Source organism: Lucilia sericata, unplaced genomic scaffold (genome assembly GCF_015586225.1).
Source record: "Lucilia sericata isolate MDLA Ls3-8-SP2 unplaced genomic scaffold, ASM1558622v1 Contig000975F_arrow, whole genome shotgun sequence".
NCBI lineage: Eukaryota > Metazoa > Arthropoda > Insecta > Diptera > Calliphoridae > Lucilia > Lucilia sericata.
Genome location: NW_023994958.1, coordinates 44,554 through 70,832, shown reverse-complemented (window position 1 = coordinate 70,832; position 26,279 = coordinate 44,554). Strand labels below are relative to the sequence as shown.

Genomic DNA, 26,279 nt, shown 5'->3' with positions numbered 1-26,279 from the left:
AACGCCATTAGATGTGAACGTATATGACGGACCCCCAATTTCAAAATATATATATATTTTTTTGAGAATTTACATATAAAATCCAATAAACACAATTTCATCAAGAGTGACGAGGAGATTTGAATATAAGAAATTTCCAAAATTATAAAATCAAATACATTTTGTTTGTTTTAAGTTTGAGGGCGCCCAAGAGTAGTCATCAGAAAAAAAAACAACAAAGACTATAGCGACAATATTGCTCCGGCCGAGCGCACGCATTTTTATTAAGTAGCCTCAGTCAGTTAACGTATGGAAACGGAAGATATTAGAACGAAATAGAGCGGGTGCAAAAAAGAACAAAATAAAACAACAGACGCTACGGTATAAAACGGAAAAAATTTTGTGATAAAGAAATATATATAAAGATTTCCATGGAAATCTATTGAAATTTATATAATTTATTTATAAAGTTAAAAGAAATAATAGAAAAAAAAAAATAAATTATCGATTAAAATTAGTAATTAATATATAATTTTAATAATTGTGTTAAAAACAAACATGTGTCTGCGTTAAAAAGCATTTTAAAAACAATTTTTTATGTGTGAAAAAAAGAAACTGTTTTGAAAAAATGAAATTATTTTTAAAAATTTTAATAAATTTATTAGTAATCAAATTAACGGCACAATTTCAAGTGGTTAAAATAGGTAATTGTTATTAATTTGAAAGTGTTACAAATAAAATAATATTAAAATGTTTTCTTACCAAATAGGTGCCCTATTTTTTAATGATGAACTTGACCTACTGGAAGCTTTCGAAACGGCCCTTAATGATGTTAACGCACTAAATACGGAATATTATTTAGAGCCAGTTAAACATTTTCTTAGTGAAGATGATAGCATTACTTTACAGCAATTAAGTGAGTTTTTTTTTTTTTTGGAACAGTAAAAATATTTTGGAAAAAATCTTTTAAAACAAATATTATTAATTTGTATTTAGCCTGCGATTTATTGGAGAATGGTGTTGCCGCCATTTTTGGCCCAAGTTCAAAGACTACAAGTGGTAAGTGTTTATTTTTAAAACAAAAACATTTCACACAATTTTTAATTTTAGTATGTGTATTTCAAATGTTGTCTGTCATCGCTAGACACTATGAGTTCTATTGTGATTTTTTGTTGGTTTTTAAATCGTCTAGGGAGTGGGTAGGCATATATTTTGTATTGCTTGAAATAATGTGATTAAATTATTAAGAAATAATCAAATGTTTTGTCTGGTTATAATCGTATTATAATAATATGTTCCGTATTCGTATTATAATGCATTCGATAACATTATAATCCAATTATAATATATTCTATAACATTATAATCCGATTGTAATGCCTACTCTAATATTATAAAGCGATTATAATGTATTGTATAATATTATAATGCATTTATAATGCATTTTGATACATTATAATGTGATTATAATATATTTTGTAGCATTATAATCTAATTATATAGTAACGTACAACATTATAATCCAATTATAATGTATTCTATAGTATTATAATCCGATTATAATGCCATCTGTAAGAATATAAACCAATTATAATGTATTCTTTAAAATTATAATCTTATTATAATGCATTTGTCAACATCATTTCTCCAATTTAATGCATTTGAATGCATTATAATCCTATTATAATGCATTGTTTGCCATTATAATCAGATTATAATTAATTCTATAACTTTATATTTCAATTATAATGCTATAGATAACATTATAATATGATTATAATGTTGTCGGTAATATTATAATCCCATCATAATGTAACTAATAGCATTATGGTCTAATTATAATACATTCTGTAACATTATAATCCAATTATATAGTATTATATAATATTATAATACTATTATAATGCATTTTATAACACTATAATTCGATTATAATGTATTCTGTAACATTATATTCTCTTTATAATGTATTTTGTTGCATTATAATCCAATTATTATATATTCAATAGTATTATAATCGCATTATAATTCCTTTTATAACATTATAATCTGATTATAATATATTCTGTAATATTATGATACAATTATAATATATTCTAAAGTATTATAATGCGATTATAATGTATTTTATAACATTATAATCCGATTATAATGCATTTTATAACATTATATTCCGATTATAATATATACTGTAATATTATAATCTGATAATAATGTATTCTACATTGTTATAGTCTGATTATAATATATTGTATTGTGTTTCATAAAATTATAATTGAAAGTCTCGCTATATCAACCTCAACACACCTCAAATTCTTTTGTTTATTAGACACATACAAACTACACACATCTACACAAACAAACTACATCTAAAAAATTTGTTTCAAATTTAAAAAAGAACATCTGCAAATAATTATAAATTTCCTAGTCAATCATGTTGAACACCTTTTTGTGAACTTTCATTTTAGTTAATATTTAGTTTATATTTATTATAAACAAATTTTTCCACCTTGTCTATAATTTGTAGTTTTTAATGTTGTTTTTAATGATCTTAATAAATATTGTTAATAAATATATTTTATGTGGATATTTTTACCACATCATGCCATGTAAACAATAAATTTAACTGTCAGTGTCAAGGAAGATTTGTGATCACTTTAAATTTTTGATAAAAAATGTGAAAATCCTTCAATCGGCTGTAGATCCTGCTCCAATTGAGAAAATTATTAGAATCTGTGATCGCTAATGACATTTTCGACCGCAGATTTTTAAATATCGATCCAATTGAGAAAAAGTTAAAATCTGTTATCACATCTATTTAAAGATCAAAATTGGATATTTATAAGTTAAACTTAAAAGTGACTGCTGATCTTTGAATTAGGTTCCAATTGAAAAAAGATTTAAAATTTGCGATCAGTTATCTAAAATCGGATGTACATTGCTAATTTAGTTTTGCTCAATGTAGGGTACAGAAAACAAATTGTTTGTGTTTTAATTTGTTCCAAATTCTAAACATCATAAAGTAGTTTTTTTATAAATATATTATTAAACATTTGTTCTAGGAGTATTTTTAATATAATAGCCCATAAAATAAATTAATATCTTCCGTTATACAAATTTTGACCTCATTGGAGAACTCGGATCAGGCATGGAAAACAGAATATTTAAAGTAGTATTAACTTATAACAAAAATAGTTCTTCTAGGTTTTAATGTATTAAACTAGACTATAGACTAGACTATAGACTAGACTATAGACTAGACTACAGACTAGACTATAGACTAGACTTCAGACTAGACTATAGGCTAGACTGTAGACTAGACTATAGACTAGACTATAGACTAGACTATAGACTAGACTATAGACTAGTCTATAGACTAGACTATAGACTAGACTATAGACTAGACTACAGACTAGACTATAGACTAGACTATAGACTAGACTACAGACTAGACTATAGACTAGACTTCAGACTAGATTATAGACTAGACTGTAGACTATAGATTAGACTATAGACTAGACTATAGACTAGACTATAGATTAGACTATAGACTAGACTATAGATTAGACTATAGACTAAACTATAGATTAGACTATAGACTAGATTATAGATAAGACTATAGACTAGATTATAGACTAGATTATAGACTAGATTATAGACTAGACTATAGACTAGACTATAGACTAGACTATAGACTAGACTATAGACTAGACTATAGACTAGACTATAGACTAGACTATAGACTAGACTATAGCCTAGACTATAGACTAGACTATAGCCTAGACTATAGCCTAGACTATAGCCTAGACTATAGACTAGACTATAGACTAGACTATAGACTATAGACTAGACTATAGACTAGACTATAGACTAGACTATAGACTAGACTATAGACTAGACTATAGACTAGACTATAGACTAGACTATAGACTAGACTATAGACTAGACTATAGACTAGACTATAGACTAGACTATAGACTAGACTATAGACTAGACTATAGACTAGACTATAGACAAGACTATAGACTAGACTATAGACTAGACTATAGACTAGACTATAGACTAGACTATAGACTAGACTATAGACTAGACTATAGACTAGACTATAGACTAGACTATAGACTAGACTATAGACTAGACTATAGACTAGACTATAGACTAGACTATAGACTAGACTATAGACTAGACTATAGACTAGACTATAGACTAGACTATAGACTAGACTATAGACTAGACTATAGACTAGACTATAGACTAGACTATAGACTAGACTATAGACTAGACTATAGACTAGACTATAGACTAGACTATAGACTAGACTATAGACTAGACTATAGACTAGACTATAGACTAGACTATAGACTAGACTATAGACTAGACTATAGACTAGACTATAGACTAGACTATAGACTAGACTATAGACTAGACTATAGACTAGACTATAGACTAGACTATAGACTAGACTATAGACTAGACTATAGACTAGACTATAGACTAGACTATAGACTAGACTATAGACTAGACTATAGACTAGACTATAGACTAGACTATAGACTAGACTATAGACTAGACTATAGACTAGACTATAGACTAGACTATAGACTAGACTATAGACTAGACTATAGACTAGACTATAGACTAGACTATAGACTAGACTATAGACTAGACTATAGACTAGACTATAGACTAGACTATAGACTAGACTATAGACTAGACTATAGACTAGACTATAGACTAGACTATAGACTAGACTATAGGCTAGACTATAGACTAGACTATAGACTAGACTATAGACAAAACTATAGACTAGACTATAGACTAGACTATAGACTAGACTATAGACTAGACTATAGACTAGACTATAGACTAGACTATAGGCTAGACTATAGACTAGACTATAGACTAGACTATAGACTAGACTATAGACTAGACTATAGACTAGACTATAGACTAGACTATAGACTATAGACTAGACTATAGACTAGACTATAGACTAGACTATAGACTAGACTATAGACTAGACTATAGGCTAGACTATAGACTAGACTATAGACTAGACTATAGACTAGACTATAGACTAGACTATAGACTAGACTATAGACTAGACTATAGACTAGACTATAGACTAGACTATAGACTAGACTATAGACTAGACTATAGACTAGACTATAGACTAGACTATAGACTAGACTATAGACTAGACTATAGACTAGACTATAGACTAGACTATAGACTAGACTATAGACTAGACTATAGACTAGACTATAGACTAGACTATAGACTAGACTATAGACTAGACTATAGACTAGACTATAGACTAGACTATAGACTAGACTATAGACTAGACTATAGACTAGACTATAGACTAGACTATAGACTAGACTATAGACTAGACTATAGACTAGACTATAGACTAGACTATAGACTAGACTATAGACTAGACTATAGACTAGACTATAGACTAGACTATAGACTAGACTATAGACTAGACTATAGACTAGACTATAGACTAGACTATAGACTAGACTATAGACTAGACTATAGACTAGACTATAGACTAGACTATAGACTAGACTATAGACTAGACTATAGACTAGACTATAGACTAGACTATAGACTAGACTATAGACTAGACTATAGACTAGACTATAGACTAGACTATAGACTAGACTATAGACTAGACTATAGACTAGACTATAGACTAGACTATAGACTAGACTATAGACTAGACTATAGACTAGACTATAGACTGTGTAACACATTTTTTTTCGAAATCAAGGAATACTTAAGCACTCAGTTTTCCATGCCTGACTTAGATTACTTAACAGAGAGTAAAGAGTATATTATCATCTTACTCTCTCTCTCTCTTGTGAAATTAAGCACTCTCTCGTAGAATAACAAATATGTTAAATTAATCTTCCGCCATTTATGTATATATATTCTATGTTTATTTCTTTATTTTCTTCAGATATCGTAGCCATATTGTGTAATATGACGGGGATACCCCATTTGCAGTTTGATTGGTCTGGTGACGAAACCGAAAGCAATTTACGTAAATATCATTATACAGTCAATGTGGCGCCTTCGGAGCAAGTATTATCAAATGCCATGTGGGAAATTTTAAAGAGTAAAGATTTTGATTGGAAATCATTTACGATTGTTTATGAGAGCACAACAAGTGCGTAAGAGAATGTGTATATTTGAAAGAGTGTGTACTTAGTTTGAGTTATTTTAATTTATAGATTTGGCTCGCATGCAACATTTATTGGCCTGGAAACAGTTTCACAAATCGGGTGTTAAATTGCGTAAATTTAGCCGTGGCGATGACTATCGTGTTCTCTGGAAGATCATTAATAATTCAAGAGAGAAATTTGTGATATTAGATTGTCCTCAGGATATCTTAACTGAAGTGGTAAATGCCTCGAAATATTTCAATATGACGGGACCGTTTAATGTAAGTTTTTCTTTGTTTTATTAATACAAGTGGTAATTTTAGTAAATTATAGAAATTCATATTTCTTAAAGCATTTATTTCTTACCAACTTGGATACGCATTTGAGTGGTATAGATGTTTTGTATTCAATGGATTTTACCGCCCATGTAGCTTCCATACGTTTAAGATCTTTCATGCCGGCCGCCATACATGATGAAATGGATGTTTTCGAAAATGAGGAACAGGATAAAATCGTCTCCATACGTACTCAGTGTATTTATGATTCGGTGGTTATGTATTTTAATGCTTTGAAACAAGTATTTGAATCGATTCAATTTCTGGAGCCTAGCTTAAGGTGTGGTAGGGGATTTTGGCCTCCCGGTCAAGAACTAATTAGGCAAATGAAACAGGTAAGTTAACCCGATCCAATCCCTTTCACATTAACTTCAAGTTTCGCCTATTTTATTCCAGTTAAATCCCAAACATATTACTCCTCCCTATAAAACCCAACGTTTACTTTTAAATGACTTTGGCATACGTGATGATTTTAATTTGGAAATCTATAATCCTTTAATAGATCGTTTGACTCATGTTTGGAATAAACATCATGGTCTTGTGTCCTTTGATAAAATTTCAGAAAATTCCACTAAACAGGCCAAAAAGAGAAAATTTGGTGAAAAAGAAGATTTTTCCCAAAAGAAAGTCAAATACACCGTGGCTACACGCATAGGGGAACCCTTCTTCATGTGGCGTCCCGAACCCGAAGGTGTGCATTATGAAGGCAATGAAAGGTTTGAGGGTTATGCTGTAGATTTGATTTATAAATTGGGTGAGGAGTGTAGATTTGATTTTGTGCTAGAACCAGTATCCGATAATGCCTATGGTTCTCGAGATCCGGTAACAGATGAGTGGAATGGCATTATCAGAGAGTTAATAGATAATGTAAGTTCTCTACCAAAATATTTATCTTATTCTTGCAATTAAAATTTTCTCTTTTCCAGAATGCCCAACTTGGCATTTGTGATTTGACCATTACCCAGGCCAGACGTTCTGTGGTCGACTTCACCGTGCCTTTTATGCAATTGGGTGTTAGTATTCTTCATTATAAACCCAAACCTCCTGCCAAGAGTTTATTTGCTTTTCTGCATCCTTTTGCTGTGGAAGTTTGGTTTTATCTTTTGGTGGCTTTACTGATAATGTCCATGGGTTTTAAGGTTTTGGGAAGGTGAGTTTTGAAAGAAATTTTCTTGTGAAATCTGCAACTTTTTCACTAATTAATTGCAGATTATCTCAGGAAGATTGGGAGGTTAAAGTTATTAATAAGGAAACTTCTATAGCTGAAACACCCTGGTTCTTGAGAAATACTTTATGGCTGCATATTGGTTCTATATTGTGTGTGGGCTGTGATATTTTGCCAAGGTAAGAGTTCTAATTCAGTTCTGCTGTAGTTCTGTTCTAATTCTGTTCTAGTTCTAATTCTGTTCTAGTTCTGTTCTAGTTCTGTTCTAGTTCTGTTCTAGTTCTGTTCTAGTTCTGTTCTAGTTCTGTTCTAGTTCTGTTCTAGTTCTGTTCTAGTTCTGTTCTAGTTCTGTTCTAGTTCTGTTCTAGTTTAGTTCTGTTCTAGTTCTGTTCTAGTTCTGTTCTAGTTCTGTTCTAGTTCTGTTCTAGTTCTGTTCTAGTTCTGTTCTAGTTCTGTTCTAGTTCTGTTCTAGTTCTGTTCTAGTTCTGTTCTAGTTCTGTTCTAGTTCTGTTCTAGTTCTGTTCTAGTTCTGTTCTAGTTCTGTTCTAGTTCTGTTCTAGTTCTGTTCTAGTTCTGTTCTAGTTCTGTTCTAGTTCTGCTCTAGTTCTGTTCTAGTTCTGTTCTAGTTCTATTCTAGTTCTATTCTAGTTCTGTTCTAGTTCTGTTCTAGTTCTGTTCTAGTTCTGTTCTAGTTCTGTTCTAGTTCTGTTCTAGTTCTGTTCTAGTTCTGTTCTAGTTCTGTTCTAGTTCTGTTCTGGTTCTATTCTAGTTCTATTCTAGTTCTATTCTAGTTCTGTTCTAGTTCGGTTCTAGTTCTAGTTCTTGATGTTTCTTCTCATTAAGATAAGAAATGATCTAAATTCCCTTTTTTTCCAGAGGTTTTCCCATGCGTCTCTTCACTGCGTTTTGGTGGATATTCGCTTTGCTGATGTCTCAAACCTATATTGCCAAGTTGGCTTCCTTCATCACCGCCTCAAAGATGGAAGGTTCCATAAAAGATCTTCACGATTTAGTAGATCAAAATAAAATAACATTTGGCACCGTTAAGGGAGGATCCACTTCACAATTATTCTCAGAATCAAATGAAACTGTCTATCGTTTGGCTTGGAATAAAATGGTATCATTCAAACCAGAAGGATTTACAGCCAGTAACAAGGAAGGCATGGATAGAGTAATGCGAGGAAAAGGTGGATTTGCCTTTCTGCTAGAGACACCTATATTGCAATACTATGAACAAAGAAATTGTGAATTAATGCATATAGGACAACCATTTGGGGAGAAACATTATGGCATAGCGGTGCCTTTAAGTGAGCAATTTGTATATTCCAAAAAAAATATTGACTTTATTTTGAAATAAATTTCTAGATGCTCCCTTTAGATCCAATATAAGTGTTGGTATTTTGAAGCTAAGTGAAAAGGGGGTTTTATACGCTCTCAAGAACAAATGGTTTAATAGCAATGAAACCAATTGTGATTTAGAGGAAAAGTCCGCCGAGGAGGATATTCAATTTACCATGGAATCAGTGGGTGGCTTATTTGTGGTTCTAATAGGTGGTATTGCCATAGCCGTGGTAATAGGAATATGTGAATTTCTGTGGAATGTACAAAAAATAGCGGTTAATGAAAAGGTGATAAGATGCTTTTTTGCTCTAAAAAAAATTTACTAATTAAACTTTCTATTTTTTTTTTAGATCCATCCCATGGTGGCTTTAAAATCCGAATTCCAATTTTTTATACGCTTTTGGCTACGACGTAAGCCCTTAAAAACTTATTACCATCGAGGCTCAAATTCCACATGCCTGGGCTCATCTACACAATCGTCCGCCGTCACTGCCACTCAAGTTAAGGAAAAACGTAAAAAGTCTAAGAAAAAAAGAAGAGAAAAGGATTCATAGTTAAGTCCTATTTAGTTTATTGTAGTTGTGTGTGTGTGCCAATATGTATAAATTTATTGTAATTTAAGTTTTGTAAATAAAAAATGTATTGAATATAAAATCATTAGGACTGGCTGATGGAGAATTGGACTCAGAAGAGTAATTTCATTTAATCTGACGTATACATCTTAAAACTGAAAAAAGCACAAAAAAAAGCAAAAAAACTCGACAGCTTATTTTGGTGCAATAAAAATGATGTACGAGGGTGGTAAGAAATTTCAGGAATATTTTAAAAATAAAGTTTTATTATATTTTATTTATTTCATTACTTCTAGTACAGTTCTCGTTCAGTTTGACTTCTCAAAGAAAGACTTAGGAAACACCAATGCGTATGAGCATTATTACACAATTCTGTAATAATCATACGACAGATGCTTCTTGTTTAATTAAAAAAACAGTTATAATTTAGTTCAAGTTCAGCTCTAGTTCAGTTCTAGTTCAGTTCTAGTTCAGTTCTAGTTCAGTTCTAGTTCAGTTCTAGTTCAGTTCTAGTTCAGTTCTAGTTCAGTTCTAGTTCAGTTCTAGTTCAGTTCTAGTTCAGTTCTAGTTCAGTTCTAGTTCAGTTCTAGTTCAGTTCTAGTTCAGTTCTAGTTCAGTTCTAGTTCAGTTCTAGTTCAGTTCTAGTTCAGTTCTAGTTCAGTTCTAGTTCAGTTCTAGTTCAGTTCTAGTTCAGTTCTAGTTCAGTTCTAGTTCAGTTCTAGTTCAGTTCTAGTTCAGTTCTAGTTCAGTTCTAGTTCAGTTCTAGTTCAGTTCTAGTTCAGTTCTAGTTCAGTTCTAGTTCAGTTCTAGTTCAGTTCTAGTTCAGTTCTAGTTCAGTCTAGGTCAGTTCTAGTTCAGTTCTAGTTCAGTTCTAGTTCAGTTCTAGTTCAGTTCTAGTTCAGTTCTAGTTCAGTTCTAGTTCAGTTCTAGTTCAGTTCTAGTTCAGTTCTAGTTCAGTTCTAGTTCAGTTCTAGTTCAGTTCTAGTTCAGTTCTAGTTCAGTTCTAGTTCAGTTCTAGTTCAGTTCTAGTTCAGTTCTAGTTCAGTTCTAGTTCAGTTCTAGTTCAGTTCTAGTTCAGTTCTAGTTCAGTTCTAGTTCAGTTCTAGTTCAGTTCTAGTTCAGTTCTAGTTCAGTTCTAGTTCAGTTCTAGTTCAGTTCTAGTTCAGTTCTAGTTCAGTTCTAGTTCAGTTCTAGTTCAGTTCTAGTTCAGTTCTAGTTCAGTTCTAGTTCAGTTCTAGTTCAGTTCTAGTTCAGTTCTAGTTCAGTTCTAGTTCAGTTCTAGTTCAGTTCTAGTTCAGTTCTAGTTCAGTTCTAGTTCAGTTCTAGTTCAGTTCTAGTCAGTTCTAGTTCAGTTCTAGTTCAGTTCTAGTTCAGTTCTAGTTCAGTTCTAGTTCAGTTCTAGTTCAGTTCTAGTTCAGTTCTAGTTCAGTTCTAGTTCAGTTCTAGTTCAGTTCTAGTTCAGTTCTAGTTCAGTTCTAGTTCAGTTCTAGTTCAGTTCTAGTTCAGTTCTAGTTCAGTTATTAGTTCAGTTCTAGTTCAGTTCTAGTTCAGTTCTAGTTCAGTTCTAGTTCAGTTTAGTTCAGTTCTAGTTCAGTTCTAGTTCAGTTCTAGTTCAGTTCTAGTTCAGTTCTAGTTCAGTTCTAGTCAGTTCTAGTTCAGTCTAGTTCAGTTCTAGTTCAGTTCTAGTTCAGTCTAGTTCAGTTCTAGTTCAGTTCTAGTTCAGTTCTAGTTCAGTTCTAGTTCTAGTTCTTTCAGTCTCAGTTCTAGTTCTAGTTCTAGTTCAGTTCTAGTTCAGTTCTAGTTCAGTTCTAGATCAGTTCTAGTTAAGTTCTAGTTCAGTTTAGTTCAGTCTCTAGTTCAGTTCTAGTTCAGTTCTAGTTCAGTTCTAGTTCAGTTCTAGTTCAGTTCTAGTTCAGTTCTAGTTCAGTTCTAGTTCAGTTCTAGTTCAGTGCTAGTTCAGTGCTAGTTCAGTTCTAGTTCAGTTTCTAGTTCAGTTCTAGTTCAGTTCTAGTTCAGTTCTAGTTCAGTTCTAGTTCAGTTCTAGTTCAGTTCTAGTTCAGTTCTAGTTCAGTTCTAGTTCAGTTCTAGTTCAGTTCTAGTTCAGTTCTAGTTCAGTTCTAGTTCAGTTCTAGTTCTGCTCTAGTTCTGCTCTAGTTCTGCTCTAGTTCTGTTCTAGTTCTGTTCTAGTTCTGTTCTAGTTCTGTTCTAGTTCTGTTCTAGTTCTGTTCTAGTTCTGTTCTAGTTCTGTTCTAGTTCTGTTCTAGTTCTGTTCTAGTTCTGTTCTAGTTCTGTTCTAGTTCTGTTCTAGTTCTGTTCTAGTTCTGTTCTAGTTCTGTTCTAGTTCTGTTCTAGTTCTGTTCTAGTTCTGTTCTAGTTCTGTTCTAATTCTGTTCTAGTTCTGTTCTAGTTCTGTTCTAGTTCAGTTCTAGTTCTGTTCTAGTTCTGTTCTAATTCTGTTCTAGTTCAGTTCTAGTTCAGTTCTAGTTCTGTTCTAGTTGTGCTCTAGTTCATTTCTAGTTAAATTCTAGTTTAGTTCTTGTTCAGTTCTAACTTATTTATCAACCCACGTTATCACATCAAGAAAATCCCTAAAAATAAAAATCCAAAAAACAAATCTCTTGAAAAGCCATTGGAAACCTAAAAAATAATAATTGTTAACCTCTCATGATGACGACCACAATAACACCAACTATACATCGTCATGTCGCCAGAGTGTTAATGTGAAGCTGCAATAAAATTTTTGGTTCATAAAAATGAAATGACAAAAAATACAAGCTTAAAATGGATTTTTTGTGGTATTTTTATAACCCACAAAAAAAGGTCAAGTGTCTAGTTAAATTGACCACTGTGACCGTAGTGATATTAGGATTATGCAAGTTAAGCTGCTTGGCTAGAGGATATAAAGAGTGATTTTGTTTTTGCTGGCGGTATAAAGGATTTTTTTTCTAGTATATTTAAAGTATGTTGTTTTTTTGGGGACAAGAATTTTATTATTTTATGAGGATTTGTCTATGACGATTTACGCAATATGTAAGGGGAAATAGAACAAAACGGAAGAGGCCAGGACAAGTGTGTGTTGGTTTTAGTTTTTTTTTCTAGTAAATATAAAAATGAAAAAGAAAAAGGATTTCTTAGATGATTTACGTATGACAAGGAGGTCAGTATATGTAAATGTGTTTTTTTGAAAGACAATTGAATTCTATAGAGAATAATTGGTTATTTAGCTATTTTCTTTAAAGATTACCTTTAGTTTTATTTATTTTAAGTTTAATTAGGCGGATTTTATTATTAAAATTTTTATTATGTTAAGTAATCTCTTCACATTGGGAACTTATGGCGTATACTTAATATTTAATAATTAAATAATAATCATACGCTGTGTAGGGTGAACAAGAAGAGAAATTTTAAAAGTCATATATATAGATTTTATTGCTAAACAATGTTCAAGATAATTATAGAGTAGAGTTTCAATTTTTAGAAAAATACACTCAAAATATCCTCTTCTGCTATTTCAGACGGATAAGCGGTCCAAAGACACATACCCTTAAGTATAAATTCAAATATTTTAATAAAAACTATTGAAAATTCTTTACAAATTTCTTATATTCTTAAATCATTTAAAATTTCCTTAAATTTTCATTGTGTTGTTGAAAAAAAAATACATTTTAATTTAAATTTGCATAAATATTCAGTTTCACAACACTTCTTATGTTTTCACTATCAAGCTCATTATAATTTCATTATTTTCTTCAATGCATTTTTATTTCAGTTCCTTAATAATTTAATGCAATTTCAATTCCTGTCACCTCTTTCTTTTCAATTTCTTTTGTCTGCTTATTCCTCAGACATTTAAAAATGCCAGCATTTTCTCCATCCGTTAACCTCAACTTAATCAAGTGTTAAATTGTAACAATAAAATTGTACAAATAACTTTCCTTCTTGTTATTGCCATTCATCCAATAACCAGCTACAACAACAATAATTATATTGTTTATTTGCCATCATTATCATCACCATGAACTTCATCATTATAGTCGTCGTTAGCAACATCGCCACCATCATCATCATCCTCAAGTGATTTTTCCGGTTGTCAATATTGTGAACATTTTGTTATAAATGAAATAACTTCCGGTTGAAATTAAATGAACCATATGAAATGAAACAACAATAAATAAATACATTTACATATATTCACACATTTATATACGATTACACTGAATATTATGCGAGATTATATACACACACATACATCAATTTAAATATGTATGTATGAGTTTTTTTCTTCACTCTCCTTATGTTGTTTATAAATCAAACAGAAGGAAGTGGTGAATTGCTATATAAAAACATGCTGTATGGTAATGTTTTTTTTTAAATGATGTGTGAGTATAAAACACTAAGAGGAAGTGATGGAAAAAACATGAAATATGATAGAGTTTTAAATGTATTGAAAGAAATTTGCATTAATAAATTAAATTTTAAGTAATTGAAGTTTCGTTTCAGAATCAGGAGAAAAGAAGTAGTGAAAGTAATATTTTAAAAAAGGGTTTTAAGTCATACACGTTTTGGAAACTCACTATGACTAGTGATAACCTAGTCATAGTCTAGACATAGTCTAGTCATAGTCTAGTCATAGTCTAGTCATAGTCTAGTCATAGTCTAGTCATAGTCTAGTCATAGTCTAGTCATAGTCTAGTCATAGTCTAGTCATAGTCTAGTCATAGTCTAGTCATAGTCTAGTCATAGTCTAGTCATAGTCTAGTCATAGTCTAGTCATGTGTCTAGTCATAGTCTAGTCATAGTCTAGTCATAGTCTAGTCATAGTCTAGTCATAGTCTAGTCATAGTCTAGTCATAGTCTAGTCATAGTCTAGTCATAGTCTAGTCATAGTCTAGTCATAGTCTAGTCATAGTCTAGTCATAGTCTAGTCATAGTCTAGTCATAGTCTAGTCATAGTCTAGTCATAGTCTAGTCATAGTCTAGTCATAGTCTAGTCATAGTCTAGTCATAGTCTAGTCATAGTCTAGTCATAGTCTAGTCATAGTCTAGGTCATAGTCTAGTCATAGTCTAGTCATAGTCTAGTCATAGTCTAGTCATAGTCTAGTCATAGTCTAGTCAGTCTAGTCTAGTCATAGTCTAGTCATAGTCTAGTCTAGTCTAGTCATAGTCTAGTCATAGTCTAGTCCTAGTCTAGTCATAGTCTAGTCATAGTCTAGTCATAGTCTAGTCATAGTCTAGTCATAGTCTAGTCATAGTCTAGTCCTAGTCTAGTCATAGTCTAGTCATAGTCTAGTCTAGTCATAGTCTATCCATAGTCCCTAGTTATAGTCTAGTCAAGTCTAGTTAGCTAGTCTAGTCTAGTCATAGTCTAGTCATAGTCTAGTCATAGTCTAGTTCTAGTCTAGTCATAGTCTAGTCATAGTCTAGTCATAGTCTAGTCATAGTCTAGTTCATAGTCTAGTCATAGTCTAGTCATAGTCTAGTCATAGTCTAGTCATAGTCTAGTCATAGTTAGTCATAGTCTAGTCATAGTCTAGTCATAGTCATAGTCTAGTCCATAGTCTAGTCCATAGTCTAGTCCATAGTCTAGTCCATAGTCTAGTCCATAGTCTAGTCCATAGTCTAGTCCCTAGTCTAGTCCATAGTCTAGTCCATAGTCTAGTCCATAGTCTAGTCCATAGTCTAGTCCATAGTCTAGTCCATAGTCTAGTCCATAGTCTAGTCCATAGTCTAGTCCATAGTCTAGTCCATAGTCTAGTCCATAGTCTAGTCCATAGTCTAGTCCATAGTCTAGTCCATAGTCTAGTCCATAGTCTAGTCCATAGTCTAGTCCATAGTCTAGTCCATAGTCTAGTCCATAGTCTAGTCCATAGTCTAGTCCATAGTCTAGTCCATAGTCTAGTCCATAGTCTAGTCCATAGTCTAGTCCATAGTCTAGTCCATAGTCTAGTCCATAGTCTAGTCCATAGTCTAGTCCATAGTCTAGTCCATAGTCTAGTCCATAGTCTAGTCCATAGTCTAGTCCATAGTCTAGTCCATAGTCTAGTCCATAGTCTAGTCCATAGTCTAGTCCATAGTCTAGTCCATAGTCTAGTCCATAGTCTAGTCCATAGTCTAGTCCATAGTCCTAGTCCATAGTCTAGTCCATAGTCTAGTCCATAGTCTAGTCCATAGTCCTAGTCCATAGTCCAGTCCATAGTCTAGTCCATAGTCTAGTCCATAGTCTAGTCCATAGTCTAGTCCTAGTCGTCCATAGTCTAGTCCATAGTCTAGTCCATAGTCTAGTCCATAGGTATAACTAGTCCATAGTCTAGTCCATAGTCTAGTCCATAGTCTAGTCCATAGTCTAGTCCATAGTCTAGTCCATAGTCTAGTCCATAGTCTAGTCCATAGTCTAGTCCATAGTCTAGTCCATAGTCTAGTCCAAGTCTAGTCCATAGTCTAGTCTAGTCCATAGTCTAGTCCATAGTCTAGTCCATAGTCTAGTCCATAGTCTAGTCCATAGTCTAGTCCATAGTCTAGGCCATAGTCTAGTCCATAGTCTATTCCATAGTCTAGTCATATTTTAGTCCATAATCTAGTCCATAGTCTAGTCATATTCTAGTCCATAGTCTAGTCCATAGTCTAGTCCATTGTCTAGTTCATATTCTAGTCCATAGTCTTGTCCATAGTCTAGCCCATAGTCTAGTCCTAGTCCTACTTACCAAAAAGTAAATATTCTTGATTGTTGTTTGTTATAGTTTATCTTTCAAATTTCTGTATTATACATTTTTTCTAAGTTCATTTTCCTTTCTTAAAAGTAACAGGTCAAAGGATCAAACTTATATACATATATTCGACATTATGTTGAAACATATTACATTTCATTAAATTGAATTTCAAGACAAAAGACCTAATATCGACTAATGTTACAATGAATCAATTGAACATAAAATTTAGACAATAATAAAGCAAAAAAAAAAAAAAAAAAAGAATTTAACATTTACATTTGACTTTTGTTAAATATTATTTTGATATTTGATTTAATTTGCTAGAAAATCTTTTGTTAGGCTACTTAATATCTGTAAATTTAATTATCAATTACATATTTTGGTTAAATTAAATTTCTTCTGTATGCTTTGTGGCAACAATATTGTCTATAACAATGACCTTTCTCATACGGCTCAATTGATTTAGTAATTTTTCGATTGTTGCAGCATTTTCTGTTTAATATTTATTCATCAAATTTGCTGTTTTATTATAGACAATTAATGCTTACATTTATGTAATTGGTTAAAATTTATTAGTGGTTTATGATAGAAGTAATTATATGTTCATTTTATTGTAAGATTTTAATTGGATATTGACCAAATACAATGTGGATGGTCTGTACACAAGTATTTGCGGCAATCAGACATTTTTGAAAAACTTTTGAAGAAATCAATATCAATTGTTTAAGGAGAAATGAAGCAAATGATGAGTGTAGTTGTAAATTTGGACATATAACAGTTTAATAACAGCGTTATATTAGTTAAGCTTTTTGGCATATTTTTGATTTTCTTCATAGTGTTCATTTTTCAAATATTAATTTAATTTTGTAGTTAAAAATGTTTAAACTTTTGTTATTTACATATAAACTCAAATACAATTTCCCTAAAATGTTTCTTTTCAATATAGTGTATACTTTTAGGCTGATGGGTGTAAACACTTGTGTAGTATACTTTTATGAGAAAATATTCACATGTTGTTTTATTTCTCTAATACTTCTTATTTAGGTCCTTATTTTGTACATATACTCATACATATTATGAATGGCCTTAGAAAAACTTTTTCACACGCCATCACTCATCCATATATTAAAAATACAATAATGTTATTTTCATTCATATACTTCTACTACTACTAAATTATTTGTTTGGTAGTTATTGATATTCTTGGGCAAACTACAAGTATAAGTTTTTTCTTTCACTTGCTGTGAACATCCCATCCAATGTTATAAGACCCCAGCATATGTTTAAATAAAACTAAATTGTAACGCCTATAGGTTTTATTATCTACTGGCGTATATTTGTAAGTAATTTTTCTAAAAGTAAAGTTTCTTCATTTTTTCTTTTGCATGATCTATGGCTCAGACTTATTAAAAATCTATCAAAAGAAATTCGTATGTTATAAGTGAAAAAGTTTTCATGTTATTTTCTTTATACCTCCCATACTCTGAATAAAACAAGTTGCATGCCATTATTGAGTTTTGTATTACATATTAAGAAATTGAAATTTAGTTTTATAACTATTCATGTAGAAGAAAGGTTAAGGTAGGAGTGGGTAACGTGTTGGCTAAATTTTTTTATAAAGTATATCGATATTATAATATACGATTATTGAAATCTCATGATTAATTTTATATGGTACACATTAAACAAATGGAATTGAATTATGCTACAGAAAATAAAAACGCAATAAAATCTTAAAAAATATCCTACAGATAGGCAATGGATAATTAATTGCTGACGCAGGATTAACACGAATTAGAATTTAGCAAAGACAATCATATAAATTGCTAGATTAGGACCCAGTTGTATTCACACTACAATCAGATTGTTATGAGAATATGATCAGACTACTGCCAAACTATAACCATATTATGGACCAGACTATGGATTCGACAATGGACTAAACTTTGGACTAGATAATGGACAAGACAATGGACTAGACAATGGACTAGACTATGGACAAGACTATGGACTAGACAATGGAGTAGACCATGGACTAGACTATGGATTAGACAATGGACTAGACTATGGGCTAGACTATAGACTAGACTATGGACTAGACTATGGACTAGACTATGGACTAGACTATGGACTAGACTATGGACCAGACTATGGACTAGACTATGGATTAGACTATGGACTAGACTGTGGGCTAGACTATGGACTAGACTATGGACTAGACTATGAACTAGACTATGGACTAGAAAATGGAAATAGACTATGGACTAGACTATGAACTAGAAATGGAATAGACTATGGACTAGACTATGGACTAGACTATGACTAGGACTATGACTAGACTATGACTAGACACATGCTAGACTATGACTAGACTATGACTAGACTATGACTAGACTATGACTAGGACTATGGACTAGACTATGACTAGACTATGACTAGACTATGACTAGACTATGACTAGACTATGACTAGACTATGACTAGACTATGACTAGACTATGACTAGACTATGACTAGACTATGACTAGACTATGACTGACTATGACTAGACTATGACTAGACTATGACTAGACTATGACTAGACTATGACTAGACTATGACTAGACTATGACTAGACTATGACTAGACTATGACTAGACTATGACTAGACTATGACTAGACTAGGGACTAGACTATGACTAGACTATGACTAGACTATGACTAGACTATGACTAGACTATGACTAGACTATGACTAGACTATGACTAGACTAGACTATGACTAGACTATGACTAGACTATGACTAGACTATGACTAGACTATGACTACACTATGACTAGACTATGACTAGACTATGACTAGACTATGACTAGACTATGACTAGACTATGACTAGACTATGACTAGACTATGACTAGACTATGACTAGACTATGACTAGACTATGACTAGACTATGACTAGACTATGACTAGACTATGACTAGACTATGACTAGACATGACTAGACTATGACTAGACTATGACTAGACTATGACTAGACTATGACTAGACTATGACTAGACTATGACTAGACTATGACTAGACTATGACTAGACTATGACTAGACTATGACTAGACTATGACTAGACTATGACTAGACTATGACTAGACTATGACTAGACTATGACTAGACTATGACTAGACTATGACTAGACTATGACTAGACTATGACTAGACTATGACTAGACTATGACTAGACTATGACTAGACTATGACTAGACTATGACTAGACTATGACTAGACTATGACTAGACTATGACTAGACTATGACTAGACTATGACTAGACTATGACTAGACTATGACTAGACTATGACTAGACTATGACTAGACTATAACTAGACTATGACTAGACTATGACTAGACTATTATGCTTCCTTCTTCTTGATTTCATTTATTTTTCATACAATACTCTTTAAACATCCAACAAAATGCTATCTTTGACCTCTTATGCCGTAGCTAGGCATTTCCTTTAATATCATTCTTTTTTTCGGCATTTTGTTCCAAATCACGTTTATTTTTTATGGCTTTACGGGCAGGAGCCAAATGCTATTAAATGTCATAGAACATTAACTGGTATGTTAGTTTTGTTGCTTCCCTCATTACATTTTACCTTGTCACGTTGAGCAATTGTTCCGCTTTTTGAACTAAAATAAGAAAACAAAAAAAAAAAAAAAATCAAAATCAAACAAGACAAAAACCATCATATAATAGTCCCAGTTGACAAGCCAAAATACATTTGGGAAAGAAAAACCTACACGAAAAACATGACAATGTTATGACATACTAAAAATGATGACTTCAAGAGAAAAAAAAAAATAAGAATTGTTGAATTTTTTATTTTTGCTTTGAAGTCATAATAATGGTTAGAGTATGTAGCATAGCGGCAGGGGCTTTAGAGGTTGTGAGTATAAATTGATTTTGAATTAAAACCATTGTTCAAAGGTCATTTGTTTAGCTTAAGAAAAAAATTAAAATTCAAGTACATTTAAAATACTTTTAAGAGTTTCTAAATTTAAAAGTATCTTTAATAAATTACAAGGCTAAAAAGTATTGCAGAAAGTTGAAAAAATTGTGTCAAATTTAGTATTAAACTTAAAATGCTATTAAAATTAAATGAGGCAACGTGTTGAGCATATGAATTGGAAGACTAAATTTGTTAGCAATTAAGGTGATAAAGAGAAGAGTAAGGTGGAGGACTGGGGGGATTTTTCTAGGACAGCTGGTTAAGTGATATAATGGTCTAGTTTGAAGTAGTTTTTTTTAAGCCTAAAATTAGGCAATAGTTCATGTTTTATAATCAAGCCTTAATGTATGCAGCAATAAATAAATGAAATAAATAAGTGTTATATTATACAAGATTTTTAGCATATTCCTGTTTTATTTAATCACTTGTATACACCTCCTTGATTAGAATATCTACTTAAAACATAATTAATTTATCCTTTACAATACAGTTTCCTTTTAGAAAAAAGTTCCGAAAAAAAGTAAACTTATTTCCTTAACATAATCACCTGTGTATTTTCCCAGGTCATTTTTAGTTAGAACTTTTTATATTATTACAAATGCTAATGATGATGAATATTATGAGGATGATGGTGGCAGTGGTCAACTTTTTCTTTAAGGTGTTACAAAAAACTTTTCCAAAAAAAAAAATATAAAGCAAAAAAGTTTCAGTTACTTAAAGAAAAAGTTTTTTTGTTCCTTTATAACACGGTTTTGTGTTAAATAAAATAATCATTTTAATACAATTGAATTACAGGAGAAAATATATCACAAAACTCAACCCATATCATAAGGCAGAGAAATGCCAAAGAAAAAACCCCTTAACCGGTATAATACTTTAAGTGACTAAATAATTTGGGAACTAAACATATGGTGGCCCGGTATTAATGACAAAACAATAGAAATTATAAATGCATAACTCCGCCTAAGGGCAGGCAACATTATTTACTGCCTAAAACTAGGCAATGTTTTCTTTGCCTCATAAGTAATTAACATATTGACTTTCAAAAATAAATCCTTTTAAAATCTTCTAATTGTCTTATTTACTTTTAAATTTATCTTAATTTTTATTTTCTTTAGCTAAAAATAAATTTCTTTTCTATTAAGTTTAATTAAATCTTTAATTTAAAATTTATTTACTTTTAGACTTTTGCATGTTTGTTTATAACAAAATGAAAAACAAAACTCTTAAGAGATTTTTTTTCTTGATTATTTTGTGCAGTTTTTGTAAATCTTTTATTTAATCATGCATAAAACTTTTCTTCTTCTAAAACAATAAAAACTTTATTTTATTGTTTTTTTTTTTATATAAAAATTTGTATATCAAAAGAATATTTGACATTGTATGGCAAATATTGCAGTAGATCTTTCAAAAAAAAAAAAAGACTCACAAGAGTGTTAAAGTAAATAATCTTTTAGTTTTATTTAAATATTTTAACTATAGTAGTTTTACAAAGGCAAATTTTTATTATCTAAATAGAAAAAATTACGACAATTAACTTTAACTAATTTAAGAGAAAAAAATGTTTGAAATTCTTTTGGCAATTAGACTTGTAGTGTAAACAAGAGGAGGTGATGGAAATGTTGAAATAAGTACTAAGCTTTAATACTACTTCTGTCCTAGTTCAGTTGTAATTGAGTTCTAGTTGAGTTCCACTTCATTACTAGTTGCGTTATAGTTCAGATCTAGTTGAGTTACAGTTGAGTACTAGTTCTAGCTGATTTCTAGTTGAGTTCCAGTTAAGTTCAAGTTAAATTCTAGTTGAATTCTAGTTGAGTTCTAGTTGAGTTCTAGTTGATTTTAAGTTGAGTTCTAGTTAAGTTCGACTTGAGTTCTCATTGAGTTCTCATTGAGATCTAGTTGAGGTTCTAGTTGAGGTTCTAGTTGAGGTTCTAGTTGAGGTTCTAGTTTGAGGTTCTAGTTGAGGTTCTAGTTGAGGTTCTAGTTGAGGTTCTAGTTGAGGTTCTAGTTGGAGGTTCTAGTTGAGGTTCTAGTTGAGGTTCTAGTTCTGTTCTAGTTCTGTTCTATTTCTGTTCTAGTTCTAGTTCTGTTCTAGTTCTAGTTCTAGTTCTGTTCTAGTTCTGTTCTAGTTCTGTTCTAGTTCTGTTCTAGTTCTGTTCTAGTTCTGTTCTAGTTCTGTTCTAGTTCTGTTCTAGTTCTGTTCTAGTTCTGTTCTAGTTCTGTTCTAGTTCTGTTCTAGTTCTGTTCTAGTTCTGTTCTAGTTCTGTTCTAGTTCTGTTCTAGTTCTGTTCTAGTTCTGTCTAGTTCTGTTCTAGTTCTGTTCTAGTTTCTGTTCTAGTTCTGTTCTAGTTCTGTTCTAGTTCTGTTCTGTTCTGTTCTAGTTCTGTTCTAGTTCTGTTCTAGTTCTGTTCTAGTTCTGTTCTAGTTCTGTTCTAGTTCTGTTCTAGTTCTGTTCTAGTTTTCTAGTTCTAGTTCTCTGTTCTAGTTCTGTTCTAGTTCTGTTCTAGTTCTGTTCTAGTTCTGTTCTAGTTCTGTTCTAGTTCTGTTCTAGTTCTGTTCTAGTTCTGTTCTAGTTCTGTTCTAGTTCTGTTCTAGTTCTGTTCTAGTTCTGTTCTAGTTCTGTTCTAGTTCTGTTCTAGTTCTGCTGTTCTAGTTCTGTTCTAGTTCTGTGTTCTATTCTGTTCTAGTTCTGTTCTAGTTCTGTTCTAGTTCTGTTCTAGTTCTGTTCTAGTTCTGTTCTAGTTTCTGTTCTAGTTCTGTTCTAGTTCTGTTCTAGTTCTGTTCTAGTTCTGTTCTAGTTCTGTTCTAGTTCTGTTCTAGTTCTGTTCTAGTTCTGTTCTAGTTCTGTTCTAGTTCTGTTCTAGTTCTGTTCTAGTTCTGTTCTAGTTCTGTTCTAGTTCTGTTCTAGTTCTGTTCTAGTTCTGTTCTAGTTCTGTTCTAGTTCTGTTCTAGTTCTGTTCTAGTTCTGTTCTAGTTCTGTTCTAGTTCTGTTCTAGTTCTGTTCTAGTTCTGTTCTAGTTCTGTTCTAGTTCTGTTCTAGTTCTGTTCTAGTTCTGTTCTAGTTCTGTTCTAGTTCTGTTCTAGTTCTGTTCTAGTTCTGTTCTAGTTCTGTTTAGTTCTGTTCTAGTTCTGTTTAGTTCTGTTCTAGTTCTGTTCTAGTTCTGTTCTAGTTCTGTTCTAGTTCTGTTCTAGTTCTGTTCTAGTTCTGTTCTAGTTCTGTTCTAGTTCTGTTCTAGTTCTGTTCTAGTTCTGTTCTAGTTCTGTTCTAGTTCTGTTCTAGTTCTGTTCTAGTTCTGTTCTAGTTCTGTTCTACTTCTGTTCTAGTTCTGTTCTGTTCTAGTTCTGTTCTAGTTCTGTTCTAGTTCTGTTCTAGTTCTGTTCTAGTTCTGTTTCTAGTTCTGTTCTAGTTCTGTTCTAGTTCTGTTCTAGTTCTGTTCTAGTTCTGTTCTAGTTCTGTTCTAGTTCTGTTTAGTTCTGTTCTAGTTCTGTTCTAGTTCTGTTCTATTCTGTTCTAGTTCTGTTCTAGTTCTGTTCTAGTTCTGTTCTAGTTCTGTTCTAGTTCTGTTCTAGTTCTGTTCTAGTTCTGTTCTATTCTGTTCTAGTTCTGTTCTACTTCTGTTCTAGTTTGTTCTAGTTCTGTTCTAGTTCTGTTCTAGTTCTGTTCTAGTTCTGTTCTAGTTCTGTTCTAGTTCTGTTCTAGTTCTGTTTAGTTCTGTTCTAGTTCTGTTCTAGTTCTGTTCTAGTTCTGTTCTAGTTCTGTTCTAGTTCTGTTCTAGTTCTGTTCTAGTTCTGTTCTAGTTCTGTTCTAGTTCTGTTCTAGTTCTGTTCTAGTTCTGTTCTAGTTCTGTTCTAGTTCTGTTCTAGTTCTGTTCTAGTTCTGTTCTAGTTCTGTTCTAGTTCTGTTCTAGTTCTGTTCTAGTTCTGTTCTAGTTCTGTTCTAGTTCTGTTCTAGTTCTGTTCTAGTTCTGTTCTAGTTCTGTTAGTTCTGTTCTAGTTCTGTTCTAGTTCTGTTCTAGTTCTGTTCTAGTTCTGTTCTAGTTCTGTTCTAGTTCTGTTCTAGTTCTGTTCTAGTTCTGTTCTAGTTCTGTTCTAGTTCTGTTCTAGTTCTGTTCTAGTTCTGTTCTAGTTCTGTTCTAGTTCTGTTCTAGTTCTGTTCTAGTTCTGTTCTAGTTCTGTTTAGTTCTGTTCTAGTTCTGTTCTAGTTCTGTTCTAGTTCTGTTCTAGTTCTGTTCTAGTTCTGTTCTAGTTCTGTTCTAGTTCTGTTCTAGTTCTGTTCTAGTTCTGTTCTAGTTCTGTTCTAGTTCTGTTTCTAGTTCTGTTCTAGTTCTAGTCTGTTCTAGTTCTGTTCTAGTTCTGTTCTAGTTCTGTTCTAGTTCTGTTCTAGTTCTGTTCTAGTTCTGTTCTAGTTCTGTTCTAGTTCTGTTCTAGTTCTGTTCTAGTTCTGTTCTAGTTCTGTTCTAGTTCTTTCTAGTTCTGTTCTAGCTCTGTTCTAGTTCTGTTCTAGCTCTATTCTAGTTCTGTTCTAGTTGTCTTCTATTCTAGTTCAGTTCAACATAAATTTGAAAAAAGTCTCAATTTTTAAGTTATCCCAGAAAAATTTTTAATAATTCAGTTAGTAAATTTTAAAACTCCATTCTTTCTTATTTTAAAAATCCCATATTCTTTGCTACTTTTTATTTCTTTATTGCTGCCTAAATGTATGCCATAAATATTAAATATACATCTAACCTACAACAAGTGTTTTACATTTTTCTCCATTTTCCACCCTGCACTTTTCTATATATGAAAAATTATTTGTTTTTTACTCCTACAAATAAATTGAAAAACAATAGAGTTCTTTATTTTTTTGTTCATGATCTAAACCACAGAAAATCAAGGTAAATTATGAGCGCATAAATTATTTCAAGTGTTCAATACATTCTTTCTACCTCTCACCCTCTTACACTCATAACAACATAAAAACAAGAAAAAAAAATAGGTTGCAGCCGGAGCAGTTTGTTAAGAGTCCTTTACTTTTCATATTTTCCTGTACCACCACCCAGTAGCTTCTTTCCTCTTCCAGGATACTCCTGTGGTTTTTGAAATATTTACTGACACAGTATTTGTTTGAAAAATTTATTAACATCCATTGTTTCTATCTGTTTTGAGTGAGAGAAAAAAAATCATAAGGAAAGATGATGGTGGATAATATGAAAGGAATAAAAAAAACTCCTTTGGTGTTAAACTCAACAATGATCAAACATTAGTCATCGGGAATACTCAAGTGGTGGCTGTTGTATTTATCAATAATTTATAAATTGATAGATTTATGAAACAACATGAAAGTATAAAGAAATAAGAAAAAAAGATAATGGTGCTATTGGTTTGGAACAAATTGGTTGTACTCTTTTAAAGTAATTGATTTTGATTTTGTAGAATATGTTTAAATCACAATGTACATATTTTAATTTTAATGGATATTTGGAGATATTTACGATTTTATTATTTTTAAGTGAATTTTGTATGTTTTCTTAAATTTTCTTCAAAATGTATTCATTTGTTCTATCTTTCAGTTTCTTAACTAACTTTTGCTACTACTTTTTTGAAAAAAAAGTTCTTTTCTTTTAATTACTTTTCACCACCTAATAAAATTAATTATGACCTTTTAGTAGGAAAAGTAATTTTTAGTTTTACTTGCAACCATTACGAGGAGTACGTGGACAGTGCCAAGAGATAGCAAAAAAGAACAAGAAAAAATCCTTGAAAATTCACTGCTGATTTTGCTTCAATCTCGGGAACCAAAACTTCAAGCAAATCTTCCAAATCATATGTAATTTTCTTCTACTTTAAAAATTAATTGCTAAAAATTTTATGAAATTAATAATCATAATTACTAACTCATAATGTTTAGCTATAAATTAAATTGTCTTTAGTAACTTATTAAAAGTTCCCTTTAAAATGGGTTAAATTTATAAGTTCTTCCTTAAAAAATTTCCTTCTTTAAACGAAATTTCTTAAATACTTCCTTTTTCTGTTGCAAATTCTTT

The 26,279-nt window shown here is 31.6% G+C and overlaps 1 protein-coding gene across 1 annotated transcript; it reads left to right on the top strand.

Annotated features, from left to right (window-relative positions):
- The first annotated feature begins 729 nt into the window (after positions 1-729).
- Positions 730-9,635, top strand: LOC119609393 (glutamate receptor ionotropic, kainate 2). The gene is made up of 11 exons (XM_037964151.1): positions 730-895; positions 976-1,038; positions 5,947-6,156; positions 6,221-6,432; positions 6,504-6,821; positions 6,883-7,353; positions 7,413-7,636; positions 7,696-7,830; positions 8,528-8,958; positions 9,017-9,279; positions 9,343-9,635. Exons 1-11 carry the CDS (start codon positions 730-732, stop codon positions 9,544-9,546), a joined length of 2,697 nt encoding a protein of 898 aa, XP_037820079.1. The 3' UTR covers positions 9,547-9,635.
- The last annotated feature ends 16,644 nt before the right edge of the window (positions 9,636-26,279 follow it).